Genomic DNA, 22,590 nt, shown 5'->3' on the forward strand with positions numbered 1-22,590 from the left:
TCTGTATTTTTTTCTTTTTTCTTCTCTCTATTCCTCAACACTAAAGATTGAACACAGGGCCTTGCATATGCTAGGGTGATCTATGCCTCCAATGACACAGTGCTACCATGTTGCCTGTGCTTGCTTTGAACTTGCTTTATAGCCCGAGTTGTTCTTGAACTTACAGTACTCTTGCTTCAATCTGTTGAATAATTGAGCTTGTGCTACCGCACTTAACTAGATTGTATAATACCAATGCCCAACAACACACAAAATGTATTCGTAAGAAAATATACTATCCAAGAGACACTGGTAAAATGTCCTGTTACAGAGGATGAAGTTGGCTTAGAATTTGCCCTTGACCATGCTCTTTCTTTGCCTTTTGCCACAGCTTGAGATGTCTTTGGAAAACATATTTCTGTTTTTATTTGGATTTTGTTTGAAAATATAAAAAATCTATACCAGCAAAACTGATGACTTGGAAGCATTTATCGGAACTAAAAGTATATGAGTTACTTTTTTAAAGGGTGTTCCCTTGTTGGGTGGTTACCAAGCTGGACTTTAGCACCTTGGCTCCCAGTCCCACCCTATCTGGGTTCTGTGTTCTTCTGTATTTGGTGAGATCTTCCCAGGACTGTACTGTAGGAAGAAGGGTTCCATCCTGATAAGGACGAGTCCAAGACTTTCTATGACCTTGAGGATGCCCTCCTCCTCATTGCTCTGAGCTTATAGACTTCCTCTTCTGTCTGTGAGTGTGCCCTGCCATCTATGTCCTGACATCTCTTCAGAGTCCTCACAGCCATGGATTTTCACCTTCATGGAGGTACAAGGACTGGTGTCCTGTCCTGGTTGTTCTTATCCCCCAAGGCCACATACAGCCTCGGCAGAAGGGAGACCTCAGATGGAGCTTTTTATGGTAGAGGTGCTTCTTCTTGGGTGCTGGGTTACAGAGTTAGCACAGGCTTGTGTGAGCAAGCACCGGAATTATCATAGGAAACAAATAGGGCATTTTCTGTGCTTGTTAGATTTTTAAAGCCAGCAACAGCCACAGGCAAATAGAGCAGTCCTCCTGCAGTTCACTTTGTAAGAAGTGGCTTGGAAATCACCTGGTTTGTTAGTCGGAAGGTGAGTACCTAGAAGAAGAGGTCCACCAGGGGAAAGAGTCCTCAGGATAGATGCCAAAGCTGGGGCTCTCAGTCTCTTTCTGACTGGGCCTCTTTCTCATCCAGGGTCAGCTTGGAGCTCATGCAGAGCGAGAGGCTCTCAGGAGCTCCCTGCTTAAAAAGGAGGGAAGAGTGGGCTTGATACAAGAACAGTGGCCATTTCCTGAGGGATTATTAGCATGGAGCATCCTCAGAAGCCCTTGATACACCTCCCTGTTTTAAATCCTCACCACCTTCCTGTGAGGTGAGCTTCAGTACCTGTCATTTATACAAGGAAAAGTGCTGGCCACCTGTTCATAAAATGTCTTGTGTTGGGGATTTTCATTTTTTATTGTTACAGAAAAGAGGAAAATACTGAACCTAACCCCTCTTCCTGGTTCTCAGATATTCTATAAATATTGTGAAAAGTAAGCAGAGTAGATCACATGTTTGAAAATTCAAACAATAAGTTAGTAAAAAAAAAATCGAAGTTACACATCTCTTTCCTTTCATCCCAAGCCCTCTCCCAAAGGAATGACTGTTGTAAGCAAGTTTATTACCAGAAAAACATGCTGCTTGCATAAAGCATCTCACTTGCAGTGGGCCTGCAGATATTCCCTTTGTATAGCTTTTAGTTATTGTTTATAGAAAAGGGACCATACAGAGACATTGCTTTGTGCCTCAATGTAGCGGCCTCCTCCACCTCTTCCTTCTCCTCCTCTTCCTCTTTTTTGGCATGCCATGGTAATCACTGCCAATAGCACATTCTGCTCTGCCTCCTTCTTTGCATAGTTGTTCTTCACTGGTGAAAATCCTGCAGTCGACCCTGTACTGTTCACTCTGGTTCATATCTTGGCGAAAAATTGGAAAGCAAATAAGTAGGAGAAATTCCCAGTCATAGGATGAAAAGCCAACTAGGATATTAGTCCCTTGTCATTGAGTATCATGGAATTCTTAGGTTTTATAAAACTGATTAGTTTTTTTCCAGTTGGATTGTTTTTTTATTAAATTGATTAGTTTTTTTATTAATTACACTTTATTCACTTTGTATCCCCCCATAAGCCCCTCCTTCCTCCCCCTGATCCCACCCTCCCTCCCCCTTCTTCACGCATGTCCCTCCCCAAGTCCACTGATAGGGGAGGTCCTCTTCTCCTTCCTTCTGATCTTAGTCTATCAGATCACATCAGGAGTGGTTGCATTGTCATCTTCTGTGGCCTGGTAAAGGCATATTATAAGGTATGTATCTTTAATTCCAGCACTTGGAAGGCAGAAGCTTGCAGATCTTTGCGAGTTTGAGGCCAGCCTGGTCTACATAGCAAGTTTCAAGATAACCAGGGCTATGTAGAAAGAACCGGTCTCAAAAAAACCAAAAGCAAAATCAAAACCAACTAACCAAACAAACATATTTTTATCTATATTTTCTTAATTACAAATTAAGTTTATATCCATGGCCTTTAAAATGTTTTAGCTTGCTTAGGTGGGATCAGCCAGGGGTGGGAGCAGTTGTCTGTTCCTAGTAGATGTACACTTTCTGTAGACGATGTGTCAGTGGTGATTCACCTGTGTGTAAGCCAGAGGCGGTCCTTTATTCTATGCAATGAGCCTCCACTGAGGTTTCATATGTGCTTCCTCTGTTGTCTGAGGCATATTTTTGCACAGAGGAGTTTCAACTTTTTGTGCATCTCTGACTCTGGCCTTCGGTGTCCTTCGAGCTGTCTCTCAGCTGCTCAGAGCCCTACTCTATGTGAGCTCTAAGCACATGCTCTGCATTGCAAGCAGGCTCCAGAGCTGGAGAGCTCTCACTCTGTCCCTGTGGCTGCTCTCTGGTTTATTTCATCCTCACAGTTCTCAGTCCGTTTGTCTCCCAGCTTCACCAGGGCAGCTCTAGGGTCCTTCAGCCCCATTCCTGTCCCTAAGGACAATTCTGCAAATTTAAAACCGTGAGGTGTGTTCTACCAACCTTTCCTTAGGGAATTTTAGCATTCCGAGGCTGGCTGAAAATTGGAAATACACGCCGCCATGGTTTCAGAGATCCTGTCGCTTGCCTCTGGTTGGCAGACAAGTCCCAGCAGGTGCTTATGGGCAGGTTTGAAACCTAGAGACTCTGTGTTGTCTTTGTTCTTTAAAAACCTGACGATGTATGAAATTCCTGAGGAAGAAAGAATAGTTTAACCAAAGTAAACTAATAATTCTGCCAATCACCGAACTATCTATTCATGCACTATCTGTCTCTCTGACCCTTTACTCTATTATCTATCTATCCATTTATATAGAAGATAAGAAATTGTTCAGAGGTTGTCAGGTCCAGAAGAAACACAGGACAAACGGCTGTCTGTGGTGCTTAGTAGCATACCACAGTGAGGTCTTCCAGGCGCTCTCAGCATAGCAAGCACCTGTGGCATGGTCCTTCTCATTCTTCCCAGCTCTCCTTTTTCCGGCCCCTACCCTAAGCTTCTCTACCTCATGGACTTCCATACCCCAGCTTCTCATTCCCAGATAACCCTCCTATTTTGGCCATGCACTGTCTTCTCTCTTTCTCTCTTGGTTCCCTCTCTCTTCTCCCTCTCTCGTGGTCTCTTCCTCTTACTCTCCTCTTTCTCCCTCATGACCCAATCTAGTCTGTGGCCGCATTCAGTGTACTACTTTTTCTCTCTGCTCTGGATTCTTCCTGATGTCTCTGGCTGAACCTCCCCTCATTGCTATAATAAAAGCGGTCTCCTCAACCATACCCTGGAGCAGTTATGTCCTCAGCTTATACATTGGTGTGATGTAACTTGGTAGTAGAGTACTTAGCTAGTATATGCAAGGCCCTACATTCCACTGCCAGCACTGAAAATAAAGAAACAAAACAAGCAGACAAATGAAAACACACATGAAGAACAGAACTGGCAAAAAGAGCCATTCTAGCTGGACATGCTAGTATAGCCTTCAATTCTAGCATTTGGTGGGTATGTGGGGGTGAGGCAAGATGATCATGAATTTAAGCCATCCTGGGATGTGTAGCAAGACCATATCTCAAACAACTGAACAAATAAATGGACAAAACAGAATTATTTAATGGTCAAACACATCTCCAGCTTGCCAGTATATGAAACACAGGATCAGTTCTCAGAGCCTTTCTCAACTATATTTGTGTTCTTACTGCAGAAGTAGCTGTTACCTTGAAATGTATATTTAAACATTTGCTGAATGTCTTTATATTTGTGTAACATTATGCATGCTCACGTCCTCAAACAATAGCAAACATCATATTGCATATTTCAAAGCTCCCTTCTCTATCCGGTCGCCCTGTTTTTCTCCAGGTTGCTTTGTGTGCTCAGCGTTATAGCTGAGATCATCCGTGTTGACATTTACTGTCAGTTCACATCCACTTATTCCATTTCATTTTGCACTGCTGCATGCTCACATTCGACGGCTACACCACGGTGCATGTACAGAACCCCTGTTTTAATTACAAACGACGTTGCGTTGAACTTGCTTATGTGTATGGTGTGGGGTGGTCAGCCTCCAAGTCACTGATTCTATGAGAGCCAACTGTCTGCCACTGCCACTAGTCTTTTCCAGGCAGTTTTACCAGTCATCCTTTCACCAGGATTCACGTCAGAGGTCTTGGGCATTTATATTTTTGCCAGTCTGCTGGGTGTGAAATGCTAGTTCATTATGGTTTTAATTTGCATTTTCATGATTACTTGTGAGACTGAGGACTAACTTTATGTGTTTGGGCCTGTTGGGTTTTTTCCTCTGTAAGCGGCATGTTTTTTCTCTTGTTTTCCCTATTTGGATTGTTTTCTCTTTTATTGCTTTGAGGATATTTATAGTCTCTTGGTATTAATATCAGTGTGTTTTCTAGCTTTGAGTATATAGTTTTATGATTGCTTTTGATATATCATGTTTTCAAAGTTTTTCAGTAGTTTCTTCTGTAGTTCAGAATCTGATCTGCATTTTCCTATATTCTCTTCTAACAGTTTTTAGGGTTGATGTTTTGGTTCTTGGTACTCTTTGAACTGATTTCTCTGTGTATCTTTATGTGTGCCTTTAACCATACTATTAGAGCTCTTAACTATTCTATCTATTTAACAAAAAATCTGCAGGTTTTTTGAGTAATTTTGCTATTCCTTTCCTTTCATTAGTTCCAATGAATTTTGAAGTAGTTAATGGGAACCGAAACATCTTTATTCAAAATATTAACAAATTCTTTAAAAAAAAAAGGCTCAACACTAATGTTCTGAAGACTGTGTAATATAGGTTGTGTGTATTAACATGTTTAACCTTCTCAAACCCCCAGGAAATGTGGAACATTGTTTTATGTCCCTTTGGCTTAGATGGGTTTGAAAGGAGGTGTCAGTGGAGTTCCAGGTTAGAATGTGCCTCTGTGAAGATGTTTGTTTGTCCAAAATGAGTCCTGAGACTTTTTAAAAACAAAAATTCTATGTATGTGTTTGTATGCACACCTATAGAGGCCAGAGGAGTGTGTTCGGTCCCCTCAAGCTGAAGGTGCTTGTGAGTACTGGGAGCCAAACACTGCTCTTCTGTAAATGCCGTAAACTACTGAGCCTTCTTTTCAGCCTCCCAACGTATTTAAGAGGGTAGCTTCACCTCCTATAGATTTCATATTTTATGAGGTTGGACTGAACTTTAAACAAATTTTAAGTGACATTTCATCAGGCTATATTTAGATATTGATACCTTTTAATAGATAGTTGAAGACTTGATTCTTTCTCTAGATTTAAAGACCGAAGCCTTCCATCTGCTCAGGAAAACAACAAACAATTAACTTTTAATTATTGCTTCTGAACTGTCCCTTCTGTCCCTCCTCAGGGAGTCTTATTTGAAATGGATTTCGAATCCTGGAGTGTCTGCTGTGTCCTACCAATGTTTATCTCCATGTCCTTCTCACTTAGTGTGCAGCATGCAATCCTCCTTGGACACTACGTCACCAGTTTCTCTCTCTCCAGTCCGTTGTCCAGGAATGCAGCAGGCAACCAGTTTTGATGTGGTTGTTTCTGCCTCATGTTTCACAGATGCAAAATTCTGTTGCATCTTGTAGAAATCACCACTTGGATACTTTTCCATCCCTCTCCCCTGACCCCCATTTCTTGTAGCAACTTTCCTTACGGGAAGATTTCCTTCTCTTCTAGCCTTTTCTTTTTCAGTGCCAGGAGCACAGCCCCACTCCAGGGGCACAGTCCAGGACCTCTCTGCTTTAATATCCTCATGCCTAATAACAGTTTCCCCATTGGACTACCTCTGACGTGTGGCTCCTGAAGAGATTTGAGAAGGGCACAGAATTCTGACAGGAGAAACAAATCTTAGTGTTTTGTATAGAGCTGTCAATAGTTCAGATGAAGGTACGGTGGTAGCACCTGGGGTAGAGATGCACCTCAGTGCTCTTGAACCCAGTTGCATTCAGCAGGTGGTGGCATGCCTGCTCTGAAGCCCAGAGCCACCTGGCTCCTGGCGAGGACTGTATGTTTCTCTGTCCTGTGACATGGAGACCCTTGAGCTTCTTTGCTAGCATACTTCACAGAGCTCTTGCTTGCTTCTACCTATAGCCATGATGTACATTCATGGTTGCTTCTCTGTAGTTCCAGTTTGCTTAGAGAGAGCCTGCTCTCCCTTGTCCTCTGATTCTGGTAGCTGACAGACATGGAAAGATTGATGGCAGTGTCTGTAGTATGGAGAAGAGGGTGGTTGTTTGAGTGACATCCTCTGAAATTGCTGGTATCTGCTCATATCCTTCATATCAGAGCATCAACTTCGTTCATCATTGTGAAACAGGAGAGACATCGGCTCCTCTCTTCTGATTGGCCACAGGCATGGGGCTTTTCTTTTTCATCAGCCCTCCTTTCCTTGCTTGTGCGGAGACTTCTGCATCATCCTGGACTTGTCTCTGGGTCCAGCTAAAGACTTACCTGTCACTAGTCCCAACATAGTGATCACAAGTTGTGGTCTTTGAGGCACAGTGTAGCATCATTCCCCTGGTATCTGGCTGTTGTTCCTGTTGCTGTGACCTGACAAAAACAACTTCAAAGAAGTGTTTGGTTTCACTTGGAGTCTAGAGAATTCAGTCTGTAGTAGGTAAGGCAGGACAGAGTGGCTGTGCCAGGAAGGAGGAGGGCAGTGCAGCTCTGCTGCTTTTCCCCTCTTACTGTGTCTAGTCTTTCCAGATGCTTGGCTTATGTCATGGAACCATTCACAGTGAGGGCAAGTCTTTCCTAGTTTATTCCCTCTGGACATTTCCTCACTCTCACACCAACAGGCATGCCTCACCAATCCTTAGGGTCATGCTCCATACAGTCTAGTTGATAGTGAGGATTAATCATTACACTCAAGAACTTGTTAGGAATACAATTACTAGGGCTCACCCCCCATGTAGGAGTTCTAGAGCTGGAGCACAGTGATCTTGGTGCTGTCCTGCAGAGTCAGACGTTTGCTCAAGTCTGAGGACCATAGAGCAATCCAAGGTTGAAGTGGTAAGTGCGCTTTTCGTGACAACCTCACAGGTTCATTTCCAGAAAAACTCTCTTTAGAGGTGCCTTTGAAGATCACAGAGGAGTTGGGGTGGCGATGAACACCTTTGTTTCCAGCACTTGGTAGGCTGATGTAGGAGTGTAGGGACTTTGAGGCCAAACTGGGCTCCATAATGAGGCCCTGTTTTAAGACAGACCAAAAAGGAATCAGTAGAATTGGTTTTCACAAAGCTTTTCAATTTGTTTAACTCAAAATTCGGCAAACTGAATTGACCCCAGAATCCCTTCAACCTGTGCAGTACTCCTAGTCCTGCCTCATTATTAATGCTATCAACACAGCATTTATTTTTTTCCCCCACTCAAAATTGATTTCCACGAACTTGGATGTTACGTCCTAGAATTTTCCTCCTTACATTTCCACTATTTGTCTTGGGTACAGTCTTAGAAAAGAGTCACTGCTCAGGCCACTGGCGTGAGGGCTGCAGAAAGACTGGACTTGGAAGGTACCAGACATGGGTGACATTAAAGATGCACTGCTGACCAGCTCTATGAACCTGGGTTTTTATGAGGTGTTGGCAAAGCTAGGTATCCATAGTGGAATGAGCATAGTATATATAGTCAGAAGACTAACACAAGTACAGACTTAGGTGTCTCCCAGCTTTTGCCTGTTGGCCTCAGTTTTTCCAGCAATAAAACTGGAGATAATATTAAAATAATAAAGAAAATAAATGACCTGCAACCAGTATTGATTAAAATGTTAAGAATCTAGTATATGCAAAATAATCTGTGTAAGCTATAAAATACTATAAAATGTCATCTGTTGTTATGTCAAAAGCCATGCTTGCAGAGTCTCCATCCCTCTGCCTGGCCTGCAGCGATCCAGAAACTTTAGTTCACTTTCAGACAAGCAGAGCCCTAGAGTACTAGAGTTATGCTTAGTCCCAAGAGACCTTGTTCGTCTGGCAGGTAAGAATGATTTGTAAACAGCACAAGCTCTGTTTTATGTTCCATCTTCCTTAGTATTGATTTGTTTATCAAAATTTTTATTTATAAGGAGCACAAAAATAAAGCAGCTCAAATTCTTCAGGATGCATCGTAGGTTCTGAATTAATGAGGTCCAGATTTACGAGGGCTCTGGATTATTTCTTCCTTTCTATGATGGGATAAGGGAACAACAACTGTGCTTGCTATGGAAGAGGGGATCCTGACGCGCCTTTGGTCGGTAACATGCACCTTTTCCATGCACCCCTTCTTCTCTTGGGAAAGATGGTTTCTCCAGCTGCTGGCAGCTGTCACATAGTTTGAGATTTGGGCAGAAGCCTTCAGTTCTGCACTGACAATGCCATGGAAGCTATGAATTGTTACCACAGTTTTCCAACAAGAATTCCCACTGTGGAAAGCTCAAGAGTGAATGATGTAATGTGCTTTAGAGTCAAGGGACTCAATGGCAGGATGCTCATGATTTTGTTATCTCTGACACAGGGATGATGATAGAACCGCAAACTCGCCGATTCCTGTCTCCTCTATGCTGAATCCATCTATTTAAAATGTTTCTTGCATTCTGATGCACACTAGTTTGGGAACTGGGATAAGAAGGAAAGAACTGGGGACTGACTTCACTTTGCAAAGGAAGAGTGCTGGTTCCCTAAATGTAAATAGCACCTAAGGGGACCCTAGCAAACGGTCAGTGACCTTTCCTGCTCACATAAAGCCTCTAGCTTGAGTTGTTTCCACTTGCACTGGGGCAGTAGTTCTCTGCACTGGCTGTCCACTAGAAGCCAAAGGAGCTTGTCTAAATACCCCTGCTTGACTGGTCTCTGACTGAGTCAGAATGTTTGAAGCTTGTCTGGACATCTGAACTTTACAAAGTTCCACACGATTCCCAAGTTACTCTGTGTTGCGGTCTCCAGAACATGCCCTGCAAAGAAAAACCAATTTTGTTTTCTTGGCATGGGATATATTTTTCTAGGTGTTTATTTTTATGTTTGTATTAGAGAATTGTGTGTTCACTATAGAAAAAGACCTTACAAAATTATAGTTAAAAAGAGAAATAATTGACTCTTGCCTGATAAGATACTTGCATTTTATTTCTTTATTTCTTTTTTTTTTTTTCTTTTTGACGAAAAGAAACCTTGGCTGTCTTGGACCCAATTTTGTAGACCTTGCTGGCCTCAAGATCTACCTGCCTCTGCCTCCAGAGTGCTGGGATTGTAGGTGTGCACCACCAACCCTGGCGTGTGTTTTATTTCAATCTTTTTTTTTTTTTTGCTGTTAATTTTTCTTTTTATTTATTTATTTATTATTTTATTTATTAAAATTTATTCAGTTTGTATCCCAGCTGTAGCCCCCTCCCTCCCTCTTCTCCTCCCATGCTGCTTCCATAGTCCACTGATAGGGGAGGTCCTTCTCTCCTTCCATCTGACCCTAGGCTATCAGGTTTCATCAGGACTGGCTGTATTGTCTTCCCCTGTGGCCAGCCACTGATTTCATGTCAGAGACAGTCCTTGTTCCCCTTATTAGGAAACCCACTTGGATACTGAGCTGCCATGGGCTACATCTGTGCAGGGGTTCTAGGTTATCTCCATGAATGGTCCTTGGTTGGAGTATCAGTCTCAGAAAAGACCCCTGGGCCCATATTTTTTCATCCTGTTGTTCTTCTTGTGGAGCTCCTATCCCTTCCATATCTTTCTATCTCCCACTTCTTTCATTAGATTCCCTGCACTCTGTTTAAAGTTTGGCTACGAGTCTCAGCATCGGCTTCAATACCCTTCTAGGTAGTCTTTCAGAGACCCTCTGTGGTAGGCTCCTGTCCTATTCCCTGTTTTCTCGGACTTCTAATGTCTATCCTGTTTGACTTTCTGAATGAAGATTGAGTATCTCACTCAAGATCATCCTTCTTACTTAGCTTCTTTAGGTGTACAGATTTTAGTATGTTTACCCTAAATTATATGTCTAATATTCACTTATAAGTGAGTATATACCATGTGTGTCTTTCTGCTTCTGGGATGATCTTTTGTAGTTCCCACCATTTGCCTGCAAATTTCATGATTTCCTTGTATTTAATTGCTTTGCAACATTTTATTGTGTAAATATAACACAATTTCTGTATCCATTCCTCAACTGAGGGACATCTGGGTTGTTTTTGTAGTCTGGCTATTACAAATAGAGTTGCTACAAACATGGTTGAGAAAATGCCCTTGTTGTATACTTGACCATGTTTTGGAAGTATGCCTAGGAGAGGTATAGCTGGATCTGGAGGTAGCACTATTCCTAATTGTCTAAGAAAGCACCAGATTGATTTCCAAAGCGGTTGTATAAGTTTATACTCCCAACAGCAATGGAGGAGGGTTCCTCTTTCTCCACATCTGTGTTATTTTTTTTTAAAGCACTGGCTTGAAATTTTATAATGTTACTGTATTTAAAAATCTAATTTTTTAGAAACACCTTATCTTTACTTATTATGAGTTCAATTTGTGTTGCACACTATGCCAGTATGAATGCATACTGACTTTCCTTTATGCTCGTGTATATATGGTGAGGGTGGTTCTGAGCAGAGTTAATTCTTCAGGATTTATGATGTCTGCATTTCAAGCACATCGCGGATTCCTATTTGAATGTCAGAAGTAGAATATTTACTTCTTTCTCTCTAAATTTTTTCTCTCACAGTCCTTAATCTGCCCTTGTCTTTTTCTTACCTCAGTGCATATGAAGATGTCTGTATCTTGCCAGTTAGGGGATATAGTTTTATTGCTGGAAGGCAAGAAAGGAAAACAGAAAGACGTTGCCAGTGTTTTATAGCCACCATTCCACCTGCCAGCTCCACTTTTGCTTGGTTTTCTTGACTTGGTAATCTGTGGTCCTGCAGGTTGTGCATAATTCATAGATAAACACAAGAGATAGGAACTTCCATCGGGCCCCTTCCTCTGTTTTTTGGAAGGGAGGAAAACAAAGATACAAGACAACAAAGGAAAATCACCTAGTAATTATGGATGGGAACTTGGGCATTTTGAAAGGAGGGATCCGTAGCCCTCATACTCCAATCTCTCCAAGGGAGCTACCAAAATCTATAGATCTTCTGTTTTTAAAATGTTTTTTGAAGGTTTTTTCCTTTTTATGTGTATGAGTGTTTTGCTTGTCTGTACACCACATGTGTGCACTGGCTACAGAGGCCCAGAGAGGATGTTGGACCCTCCGGAATTACAGATGTTTATGAGCTATGTCGGTGCAGATGGGTGCTTTTAACCACAGATCTTTCTTTCCAGCCTGTATCTATGCATTCTATTTGAATCTTTTACTATCTTTTTGTAATGCACTTGCTCAAAATTCTACAGCCCTGTCATTTTATTTAATCATTTTCTCTGTACTTGCTAACTTTAAGAAAGGATGGTGGGTCCTCACTTAGCTTGATTCACTGTCTGGCTTGTCGGACCTTGTGATTTACAAAAACAGTACTCAACCAGTAGCTATGATTTTACATTTGGGAGTTTGGATCTCTTCATGGGCTTCCAAGATGTGGTGTGGTCTTCTCTGGTGATACTGGGTAGTGTCCATGAACAATAGCAGGGACCCAGCAACACAGCGGAAACAGCTGACACTCCATTGTGCTGTGTTTCCAAGCTACAATGTTCAGCAAGCATTTTCATCTTCAGATGCTTCAACTTTCCATGGGTTGATGGTGCAACTCTACAGTAAGTTGAAGAACATCTATAAAGTAACATTCTGGTGTACTTAGCGATCACTCAGAAATGCCACAGTCAAACCATGTGTCTCCCTTTCTCAACTTTCAACGTAGCATTAATTTTTGTCACATAGCAACATATATATATATACACACACATACATACATATATAAGCTGTGTGTAAATAATGTGTATATATATATAGAATATATTCTGAGTAATATATGTGTGTATATATTATATTTATTATAATATATAATATTTTTTGACCTTGTGGCTTAGCTGCTGGTTTGAACATAAGCACACCATCATTGTTGGACAAGATGGAGCTGTGATTGTCTTCTGTGTTGCTGTCATGGATGCGTCAGGTAATTTTGCCCATCTTCTTGCAGGGCATTATGGGAAGGATGCTTACCGAAGTGGAGGACCAGATCTCCATAACTTCATCTCATCTGGATTTGTCACATTAGGAAGAGGACACACGAAGGGTACAGTGGAAACAATTTTTTACTAAAATACAGAGGTTGCCTAGGGAATCCCAATCTGAAATGTGAAGATGGTGTGGAGTCCTGAGGCTTCCCCAGGATCAGAAATAAGTAAGATGGTTCCATGGCAGCATGTCCTGGGCACAGAGATGACCCAGCCGGTCACATTTATGACTTTATAGGGTAACAGACCTCCAAGACACATCTGTTCCACTCTGTACATGATGGGGACACAAGTGCTAGTGGCTCCCCATGGGAAGGGACCACGGGCAGCATGGTGGGAAACCCTACCATGGATGCAGCACTTGTGTGTTTGCCTCGGGGCTGTTACTCCTTTCTCTTTCAAAAGTCCTATCTTATACCCAATGTCAATGTTCTGTACTGTGAGTGTCTAAGCCAGCGTGTATATGGACAGTTCCGGCATTCTCAGTGTGTCTCTGTAAAACTCTGTGATGTGGACACAAAGGTATAGGTCATTTAGAGCTTCAAGCTGCAAGATGAAAGCTAAGCTAGCGTTTCTGCCAAACTGCTTTACGACCTAGCCGGCAGCTTGCAGAGCGTCTGTGCAGGGGTACGGAATCCTCCACGATTCTGTCTTTTGTTTAAATAGTCCTACTAGTGTTGTAAGCATTCTGTCACTGGATTCCCAACTCCTTCGATTACCTTCCCAACACCTGTGTGCTGTTATAGACCAAATGTGAACCCTGTTGTTGGGATGTTCCATTTCTGTCTTCCTCTGAAATATGTGTCCATTTCAAGTGTGAGTGAATAAGGACTTCACATTATTTTGTTATGTTCTGTGCTCCTACTTTTTAAATTCCCTGTGATGTGTGTTTATCCTATAGATAAAAAGATAACTGTATCTGTGTATGTATTTTCTGTTGTCTATTTGTGTCTAAATAAAGTTTATTGAGGATACAGGTGGCATTTGTGGCTATTAAGAGTTGCAGAGTCAAAATGAAACCAGTTGCTACAAAATGGGGGATGGGCTACACAGTTAAACAAAAAAACAGAACTACCCTAGAGACACTTGTATCAGCTCAAACCTGGAGTTACCAGCCCCTAAATCTCCACTTAGTGGTAATTACCTATTGCCATGAAACAGAAGGCTTTAACTCGACATTTTAAAGCAAAATAAACATTTATTATCTTTCATGATTTCTGTGGGTTGGGGATTTGGGAGAGTCTCTTGTGAGTTTTCAGTCATCATGTTAGGCAGGACTGAATCATCTAAAGTATTGACTGGTGTTGCCAGATATAATTCTAAGATGTCATACTTACGTGATATCATATTGGTAGGAGGCTTCCGTCCCTCCCCATAACACTCTGTGTGTGTTCTATTTGAGTGATTTCATATGTTGGCTGGGTATACCTGGAGTGGCTGAATAAAAGAAGAAATAGACATAAGCTATATGTCTTTATGATCAGATATATTGGTTATCCACACCATGATTTTCATATCTTATAGAATATATCAGCTCTTTTTGGGACAGGATATAGCTATCCAGGACAAAAATTATCGGGGGGGGGGGGTGTCAGGACATTGAACACTATTTTGGAGGCTGGCTTTCTACTATATATACCTCATGAAGTATATGAACATACAAATATGTTTTTCAAACAGAATGCAACAACTTACTAAGACTTCTCAACCTACCCTTACTGCAATTCCTTGAAGGTGGTTCAGCTGTAACAGCAAATGGGTGAACTCTGTATTGAACAGGATTCAAATAGGAGGCAAAATGCAATGTATCCTAATGTTGTTTGGTTTGCACTGGGCAAGCAGACAAAGTCAGGTCTTGACAGTAAGCAAAAGAATGGTAGCAGAGGGAGTCCAGAGAGTACTGTGGGAGAGTATTACTCCTGCTGGGGATGGATGATGAGGTAAGAGCAAAGACCTGCACCCTAGGGTGGGAAAGCCTTGAAGTGGAAGCCTTCTTGTTCATTGGAAATGGAAAGAAAGTGTGTATGATTCTATAAAGCAGGCCACAAGAACTACGAGGCCGTAGGAGGTGTTGAGATTGCTCCAAGGTTACCTGGGAGATGGAGACATGGTGAGAAAATCAGAGCTTCTGCCCAGTAAAGATCTTTCTAGACCCCATGGGGGGGGTCACTGAGTGGAGCATTTTCTCTAAGTGACTCTTGCCAGAGAAGAGGCTGGATATGATCAGTCTTTATGTCCAACAAGATACAGCATGGTGTCTGAGGCAGGAAACAAAAGAAAAAAGCAAGCTAAGAAAGATGATGGGGTTTTCAAGCTGGAAAACCCACAGCCTTTATTCTAAGTTTGTAATCTCAGTAACAAAGGAAGCTGCAGTGTGTCTCTCTGGCAGTTTAAGTCCCATATCTGAGCAAGAGCTGTGGTAAGGCTTTGGATATTCTAGAGATCGCACAAATAACATCAATTTATCTCTGACTCGCTGGGAAGGGAATAAAGCCAGGATTTGGTTTTAAAATTAATGAAATGCATAGATTTTAGCCAACAATGATTCTGGGCAAATGGCCTAACTAGAATAAGAATGAAGAAGAATAGATGGTCAGTGAGATGAGAAGGGGATATTACAGTACAGGTGGGGCATTTGGGAAGGCATCATGGTGGGACACCCATGAATCTAGCATTTGCTGCATTTTTCAAGGGAGTAAGAAAACAGGTATAAAGTTTTCTATCTATTCATAGCTTTGGGTGATGCCCAGGACCAAGGAACTACTGTGCTTGCTATTTGGTGGCTGGAGGAAGAAGAGATGTTAAGGCTGCTTTCAGAGACCCACTTCCACACCCAGACACTAAATCAATGGAGAACACCCTATTAGGTACTCTTCTCTGTGTCTGAGCTCAATTTTGTCTCTCTGTAGCCCTTCACCAGGCCTGCCCCCTGGTTTGACCTGCATCACTCTGGGGCCGTGCTGACATCTCCCACCTGTGCATCCATCTAGTGCTGTCGTAGTTTTGTTTTCTGTAAGGACTAAAATCAGATATTCTCTTCTAGAAATAACACATATGCATACATGGGCCTCCATGGAACCATAGGCTGCCATTTACACATTAGCATTTGAGCATGAACTCTCAGATCACCAACAGATTGTAAAGGAGACTCCTGGGCCATTTGACTAAAAGAATCTAGCTTAGATACTTTCACAGTCTCAGGAGCCAGGAGAGTGAGTGGGTTGAACTGTACCAGGTATTTGAAGGCTGGACTCCAGATAAAGCACAGAGCTCAGAAGGCGTCTCAGTCTCCATGGCAACAGTGAGGCAGGATGAACAGCAAGAAGGAGAAGAGGCTCAACCAGCTTGCCTGAAAATGGCATGTGTGAAGTTAGTACCACATAGGACCATTCTCCAGTGTTGTATTCTATGAAAGAGGAGTGTACGGTCCCATGTGTATGCAAAGCGGGGGAACTCTTAGGTTCACAACCCAAAGCATGGTGACCCTACACCACTGCTTGCTGTCTGATCTGTATACACAGGGCAACTTTCTTGTATAGTACATGCTTATTCACTGCTGAGTTAACGACTGAATATGAAGAATAAGACATTGGCTTGGAGTGTCCAGATTTTTTCAAGGGTATTTCACATGACCTTAGACAATACACAGTGTTGTCCCTAAGTCCTATGGTTAGGAAAGAACATAATAACCTTATGATGATACTGTTTTATTGTAATTGATTCAAGTTCACATGATGTCTGATTGTTAAAATTGATGTATTATAATCAAGGATGGACCTGAGCTAATGGAGAATGCTGCCCTCACTCAGTGAATCCATCTCTTGACATATCTGCTTTCCAAATAAAACCAAAAGATATCAGACAAACAACACCCACCACAATACCTTTGAGAGTCTTTGCTGGATTCTTCTGTTTGCAATCTCATCCATTTTGCTTAATAGTGGCTACTCCTCAAAGCTCTACATGTGACATAAGCCTGTAGGAAACTGAAAGAATGCTGTCACTCACCTCCAACTGGCCTAGAACTCTGTCCTGAAACTAGAGTAGTGCCAACAACAGTTCAACCATGAAAATCAATATGAGGATAATATTTTCCTGCATACATTTCCTGAGCCTCCCAAAGCCCACCTGTGGGTTAATACAACCCTGTTTGTCTTCATGGCACCTACTTGGAAAAACAGGCTAACTAGCATTGAGGAAGTTAGGTTTCAAGATGGCAAATGAAATGGATGTTGTCCCTCTGGCTCAAGTCATTCCAAGAAAGGATTGGATTGAAGTAACATACTGCCTGAAATATTGTGTGACATCTAAGCTGAACTCCATCACTCACTGCCTTGATTAATGGTGCTGTTGAAACTTAATCTACATTCTGTGTCATAGGACACACATTTCCCTGGGTAATGCGTAGTTGTAGACCTGCCATCATTGGCCCATGTAGCTAACTAGGCCATGATTGTAGAATATTTTGTTGGAAATAGGAGGTTGTGCAGGGTAAAGATAAACATTAGGATGTATTGCAAAGGCTCCCTTTTCTGGGAAATGTCAATTCTGCCCTATAAATATAGGTGCCCTCCTTAAAAGCAGAAAAACATGGATACCAATAGATTCCCCCATGGTCTCTAGTAGTGGCATACTAGAGAAGGCTGGGACATCTTTGGAGTGATGAGTTCCATTCATTATTCTACAGTATCTACCATTCTAACTACTTCCTACAAGGCAGGAGGCAGGCTTACAATAGCTTGTTCTATGTTGCTGTCCTTAAAGTCTCTTTGGGGGAGATGAGAACATCAGGTTCTTATGATTTTCCTGAGGCTGATATCACAAGTCAGGCTGCCAGCCTCCTGTTCCTTGCTAGCACTATGTTAATGCTCTTTCTCCATGAAGCTTGGCTTCCAGAGTAGGTTTGTTGCCAGTATTCTGTCTGCCTAGCACTGATTTTAGTGCTGATTGGTCATCTAAGTTGGGAATCTCCTTTGTCCATAAGAAATCCAGTCTTGACATTTACCTCCATTGTGTCTGCCATGTTATAACAACCTAGCTATGGGATTATGTCAAGTCATTGGGGTCTGTGGCCAGGAGAGGATAGCCTTTCTGCAAACAGTTGTCTGGAATTCATAGGTGGCCTAAAAGTGGGACACAGAAATGATGTTCTCAGATCTCAACTATGAACCATCACCCTGTTATGCTGAAGCTTATCTTCTATGCAACAGCTTAGCATGGAGGAATAAGTAAGCTCCAGGGCTTTCTGCCTAGAATTATGGCCTCCCTCCAGGCTCAGATGTACTTCCTTCTAAATACCTCCCTTGTTAAATGATTGAAAAATTAAAAAAAAAAGACAGAAGAGTGTCAGTAGAGGAATAGATGTTTAACACTGTCTCCACTACCTCCTGTGTGGCCTGGATCTCTGGGACATCTGCCGGTAAGAGAACGTCATAAAGCCGCCCACCTCTCAGGGCTGATGTGAAGACTAAAAGAGAAACATGTGCACCAGAATATGAGGAACTCAAGTAAGGCCAGTGCTTCCTACAGTTCCCCACTCAGTGCTGTGTAGAACAGTCATGGGCATTCACCACAGCATTGCTGGAGCTGGTAAGGAATGTAGGCTCTCGGGCCACAGACACATTGCTGTAAGAAGATTGCAGATCATTCACATATACAGGAAGGTTCAAGGAACACTGATACAAAGCAAATTCCCTTTTAAGATCCCAAGTGAATTATCCTGAGGGATCTGAAGGTCACTTCCATTTCCGAAATCTGTCTGTTGTCTCAAGCACATAGGAAGCCAGTTTCCCTAGCTGGGAAGGAAGACAATTGAAAATTGAGGAATACTTGAGCAGGGAGGGATAATGTAAAGATATTCCATAGTATTATAACACCTTATCCTAGATAGGGAGTAAAATACAGCAACTGAGGCATGAGCATTTGCCTATTTCATTCACATCCATATGTAAGTTGAATAAGATAAGCAAAATTCTGTCAGCATTTGAGAAACTGGATGATGTAATTTCTAGCACTTAAACAGAAAATTCTGTGCCTTGGATCCCAAAAGAACAAGTGGGTTAAAGGAAAGAAACATTCAAGAAGTAGTGATGAGAAGCCCTCATCTAGGTAAGCACAGTGACAAATAAAGGTGGTGCTCCTGGGGTTAACAGCAGAAGGGCATACTTCAGCCCTGAAGGTCCTTCTGTGATCTGTTCTTAAACATGCAGTCTGGCCTCACAGGGCCCTGAGCTTATGAAGTATTCAGTCCTAGATCCGATGAATGTCGGTGCTTTTGCTTTTCACTGCTTCCCAGTGAATCATTTGTTCTCTTGCCCTGGGGGAGTAATTCTGGGGAAGCATAATGCTTTTCTGGTTTTTCACTAAGAGCAATTGAACGCAGATGCCTGGAATCCATTCAATGTTCACAGCCCAGAGAGCCAGCTATGCACTGACTAGGGTGGAGGGCAGATCCTTCAGAGGCCTACGTGCCTACTGATGAACACAAGGGCCCAGTGCAAGGAAAGAACAAGGAGCCAAACATGTGTGCCACTGAGCCAGGAACAGGTGAAGCTTTAGACAGGCAGGTTCCAAAGAGAAAGGCCCAAGTGGGTAGAGCTAAGGGACATGGTGTCATTGGCAACTAGAGGAGGACCGGATGATGGCAGCTGGTCAAAGGAGCAGCCTCCTCTGACCACTTTGTGAGTTGACTGGCTCTGGGGAGTCTCTGGTTTTTACTCCTCAGCCCAGGAGCTTCCTTCTCTAAAGAGGATGCATCATCCTCATCTTCAGGAGCCCTCAGTTAAGAGAGCCGTACATTTCTCAAGGGGTTGGGGAAGCCAAAGGCTGTACCTATCCAGTGCTTTTTTAGCTTCCTGGTATCCCTATGCCATTAGTAACTTGATCACTCAAGCAGAACCCTGGATCCTGCTCATGATCCTTGTCATCGTCGTCTCCTTAATGTCCAGCTCAAAGTCTGTCCCCATTCTGTCCCCTTCTCTTGCACTTGGGCACATTTGTCCCCTCTTAAGCAGCATTACAGTCTATATCTCACTTGATTCCCATCCAGGTAACTTTCAAAAGCCTCTTAAATAAGTAATAAAAAAAAAAACACACCCTCCCATATTCTACACTGTTCTATGCAACCAGAATGATCTTACTCTACCCTGATTTAATGTGACTTTACACACCTCAGCTACTTAGCCTGAAGCGCACATCTGTTGTGACTGTTTATTTTATAGACCCCTCAAAGGCTCTCTATTGGAAACTTGGAAGAGCATTCATCCATTATAAAAATACCGTGTTAAATTCTCTTAAATGTCAGTATGTGCATTCTCTCCCTCTCTTCACGTTTTCATTTGTTGGCTTGATCCAAGGGCAAAAACTCAAGGCTCTGCACCATCTAGCTTGCTGGTCAAGGTTCCTACCTGGAAAACACACTCAGGCACACATTGGGAGTCCTTTCCTGGGACCTTTATGCAAGCTGATCTGCATGTCTGTAACGGCCTTTCTGGACTGGCAGATCACTACTCAGAACTCTACTTGCTTTTTCGTTTCTTAATCTTTTTGTCCTTTGTCTTAATTCATTCTGCACTGCTAGATACAATACAGTAGTGTGAGTAACCTATGAATGATAAAGACTTATTTTACCCACATTCTGGAGGGTAGGAAGTCCAAAATTTAGAGAGGCCATTGGCAAGTACATTCTTGAACTAAAGATGCCACTATCACAATGACAATCCCCTCGTGAGGATAGAACCTCTATATGTGCACACTAGCTTTCTATCCCCAATGGCTGCCTAATAATCCATTATTTTTGGAGTCAGGGGAATGGTTCAGTGGTTTAAACCATTTGTTGCTCTTGTAGCAGACCTAGGTTTGATTCCCAGAACCCACATGGTGGCTGACAGCCATCCTTAACTCCAGTTCCAGAGTATCTAACTCTCTTCTGGCTTCTGTGAGCACCAGGCATACACACTGGGCACTTACAATACATGCATGCAGGCAAATACTCATGCATTCAAAAACCCACCCTTACCTTGTTTATATAGTTAGTAATAGGCTTTTTTATGTTGCTATTTAGAAATAATTTCCAGTTTACATGAAGCTTATAAAAATAGTTCAATGATTTCTGTATTCTTTTCCAAGTTTCCAAATTTTAACATTTGGTCACATCTGCTTTATCATTCTTTTTCTGTCTCTTTGTGTGCAAACATACATATAAACATGTACATAGATGCATTACATATGTTTTTCTAAGTGTGTATAAAATTGCTCTGCATTGTCAAAAACTGCAGTATTATGCCACTTAGCCCCAAATATTCAAGTGACGATCCCATAAAGTTAACTCTTCCCTCCATAAGTACACTGTAATTACGAAAATCAGAAAATTGACACTGATCGAAAGCCTGTACCTAACTACAGCTTTTGTTCAAAATTTTCACTAAGGGAAATTGCAACTGTTTTTCTTGACCTAAGCTCGCAAGTTATTAGGTTTATTTCTAAATATCTGGCTGTGTTTGTTGCTATTTGCAAATTGGGTTCGTGCTCTGTTCATTCTCTTAACCAATTACATTTGTGTGGATGAAAATTATTGATTCTGATCATTATATATATTCTGTCTCTTTAGTGATTTCTTTTGTTCTCGGAGATACTTTTATCACTAACATTCTAGGCAGTGGATCATAAGCACACAGAGGCAACTTCTTTACTTTGTATCTAATTAATATCACTTGTGTGCTGGAATAAGCTGTATACCACCAACAGAGTGCTGGAGAATAGCAGTGTAGAGACTAGACACCTTGCTTTGTGTCTAGTCAGTGGGAGTACCCCTGGACTGTTCCTAAGTCACTCTCCTTAGGACCGAGTTAGATAGGTAGAAAATAGTACGTAGGTAGAGAGACAGGCAAATAGGCAACCGAACATGGAGCTGCAGCTATAGAGAGAACTAACGTTAATTTTCTTTTTTATCAATTTATCAAAAATTCATCAATTTTTCATCAGTTTTCATTTGAGAGAGTGTTCCTTCACTTAAGTCCCTTTTATGGGACTTGTAAAAATATTGATCCAAAATGGGCATTGAATTCTTTTGAAAGTTTTGTCAACATCTTTGGAGATGACCATACTTTCTTCCTTAGTTTTATCAATACGGTACATACAGCAATAGGCTTTACTAACACTAATTCCATCCATGACTCTGTGTGTGTGTGTGTCACATATCATATACCATATATCGTATACCATATATCATATATGTGACTATCTATATGACTTTATACATGCACACAATATATTCAATATATTACTTTTCCTCTGAAGTTTGCTCAGTCATATGTTAGGTGAAATTCATCTTCCAACACATTATGAAGGGCTTATGGGTACATAATTTCCGATGGTCTTGTATCCTAAACTCTTGCTTGGTAGACTTGGTATGTGAAGGTGAGTTTGTCCAGTAATAAAATTTTAGGATCATACTTCTGAATTTCACAAACATTGATCCTTACTGTTGCATTGCTTTGTATCTATTTTTTTTAAGTTGGCTAACAGCTTAAGTCTTCTACTCTTTTAGGCTATTTGATCTTTTTTTTTTTTTTTCATCCTTGAAATTTTCTGTTTTGTTTTGGTTCTTGTGGTTTGGGTTGTTCTTTTCATCTTAAAGCCTGTTAGTTTTATGAAGACATTTGCATGTAATCCTTCCTAGGCCAGGCAAAGTCCCTTTTTCTGAGCACTGACCATTTTGTGAGATTCCCATTAATACAGCCTTTTAGCAGTGCACGCTCATTGGGCATAGAAAAAGAGAGACCTCTACCTACCTTTTCTGTCTCACCTCAAACAGGGGCTCATATTCCTTCCCTCAGGGAAAACTGCCTTAAATGAAAGCTCATTGACAGTCCCCCCTATATTCTCAGGCTG

General features: G+C 41.8%; 1 protein-coding gene and 1 long non-coding RNA gene across 4 annotated transcripts in view; one reads left to right on the plus strand and one right to left on the minus strand.

Annotated features, from left to right (window-relative positions):
• Positions 1 to 22,590, plus strand: part of Shisa6 (shisa family member 6) — a 280,010-nt gene that overhangs the window by 118,985 nt on the left and 138,435 nt on the right. For 2 of the 3 annotated variants that reach the window (XM_060363485.1, XM_021644313.2), the window contains exon 4: positions 12,663 to 12,758. The exons of the other annotated variant lie outside the window; for it this stretch is intronic. In XM_060363485.1, coding sequence (XP_060219468.1) covers positions 12,663 to 12,758 — 96 coding nt within the window. The remainder of the gene's footprint in view (positions 1 to 12,662; positions 12,759 to 22,590) is intronic. 3 annotated transcript variants of the gene reach the window in all.
• Positions 6,479 to 22,590, minus strand: part of LOC132646277 (uncharacterized) — a 184,593-nt gene continuing 168,481 nt past the window's right edge. Inside the window, exons 2-3 of the long non-coding RNA XR_009584395.1 lie at positions 14,037 to 14,136; positions 6,479 to 7,772 (exon numbers count right to left, since the gene is read on the minus strand). This is a non-coding gene — a long non-coding RNA (uncharacterized LOC132646277). The remainder of the gene's footprint in view (positions 7,773 to 14,036; positions 14,137 to 22,590) is intronic.

This window comes from Meriones unguiculatus, chromosome 11 (genome assembly GCF_030254825.1).
Source record: "Meriones unguiculatus strain TT.TT164.6M chromosome 11, Bangor_MerUng_6.1, whole genome shotgun sequence".
NCBI lineage: Eukaryota > Metazoa > Chordata > Mammalia > Rodentia > Muridae > Meriones > Meriones unguiculatus.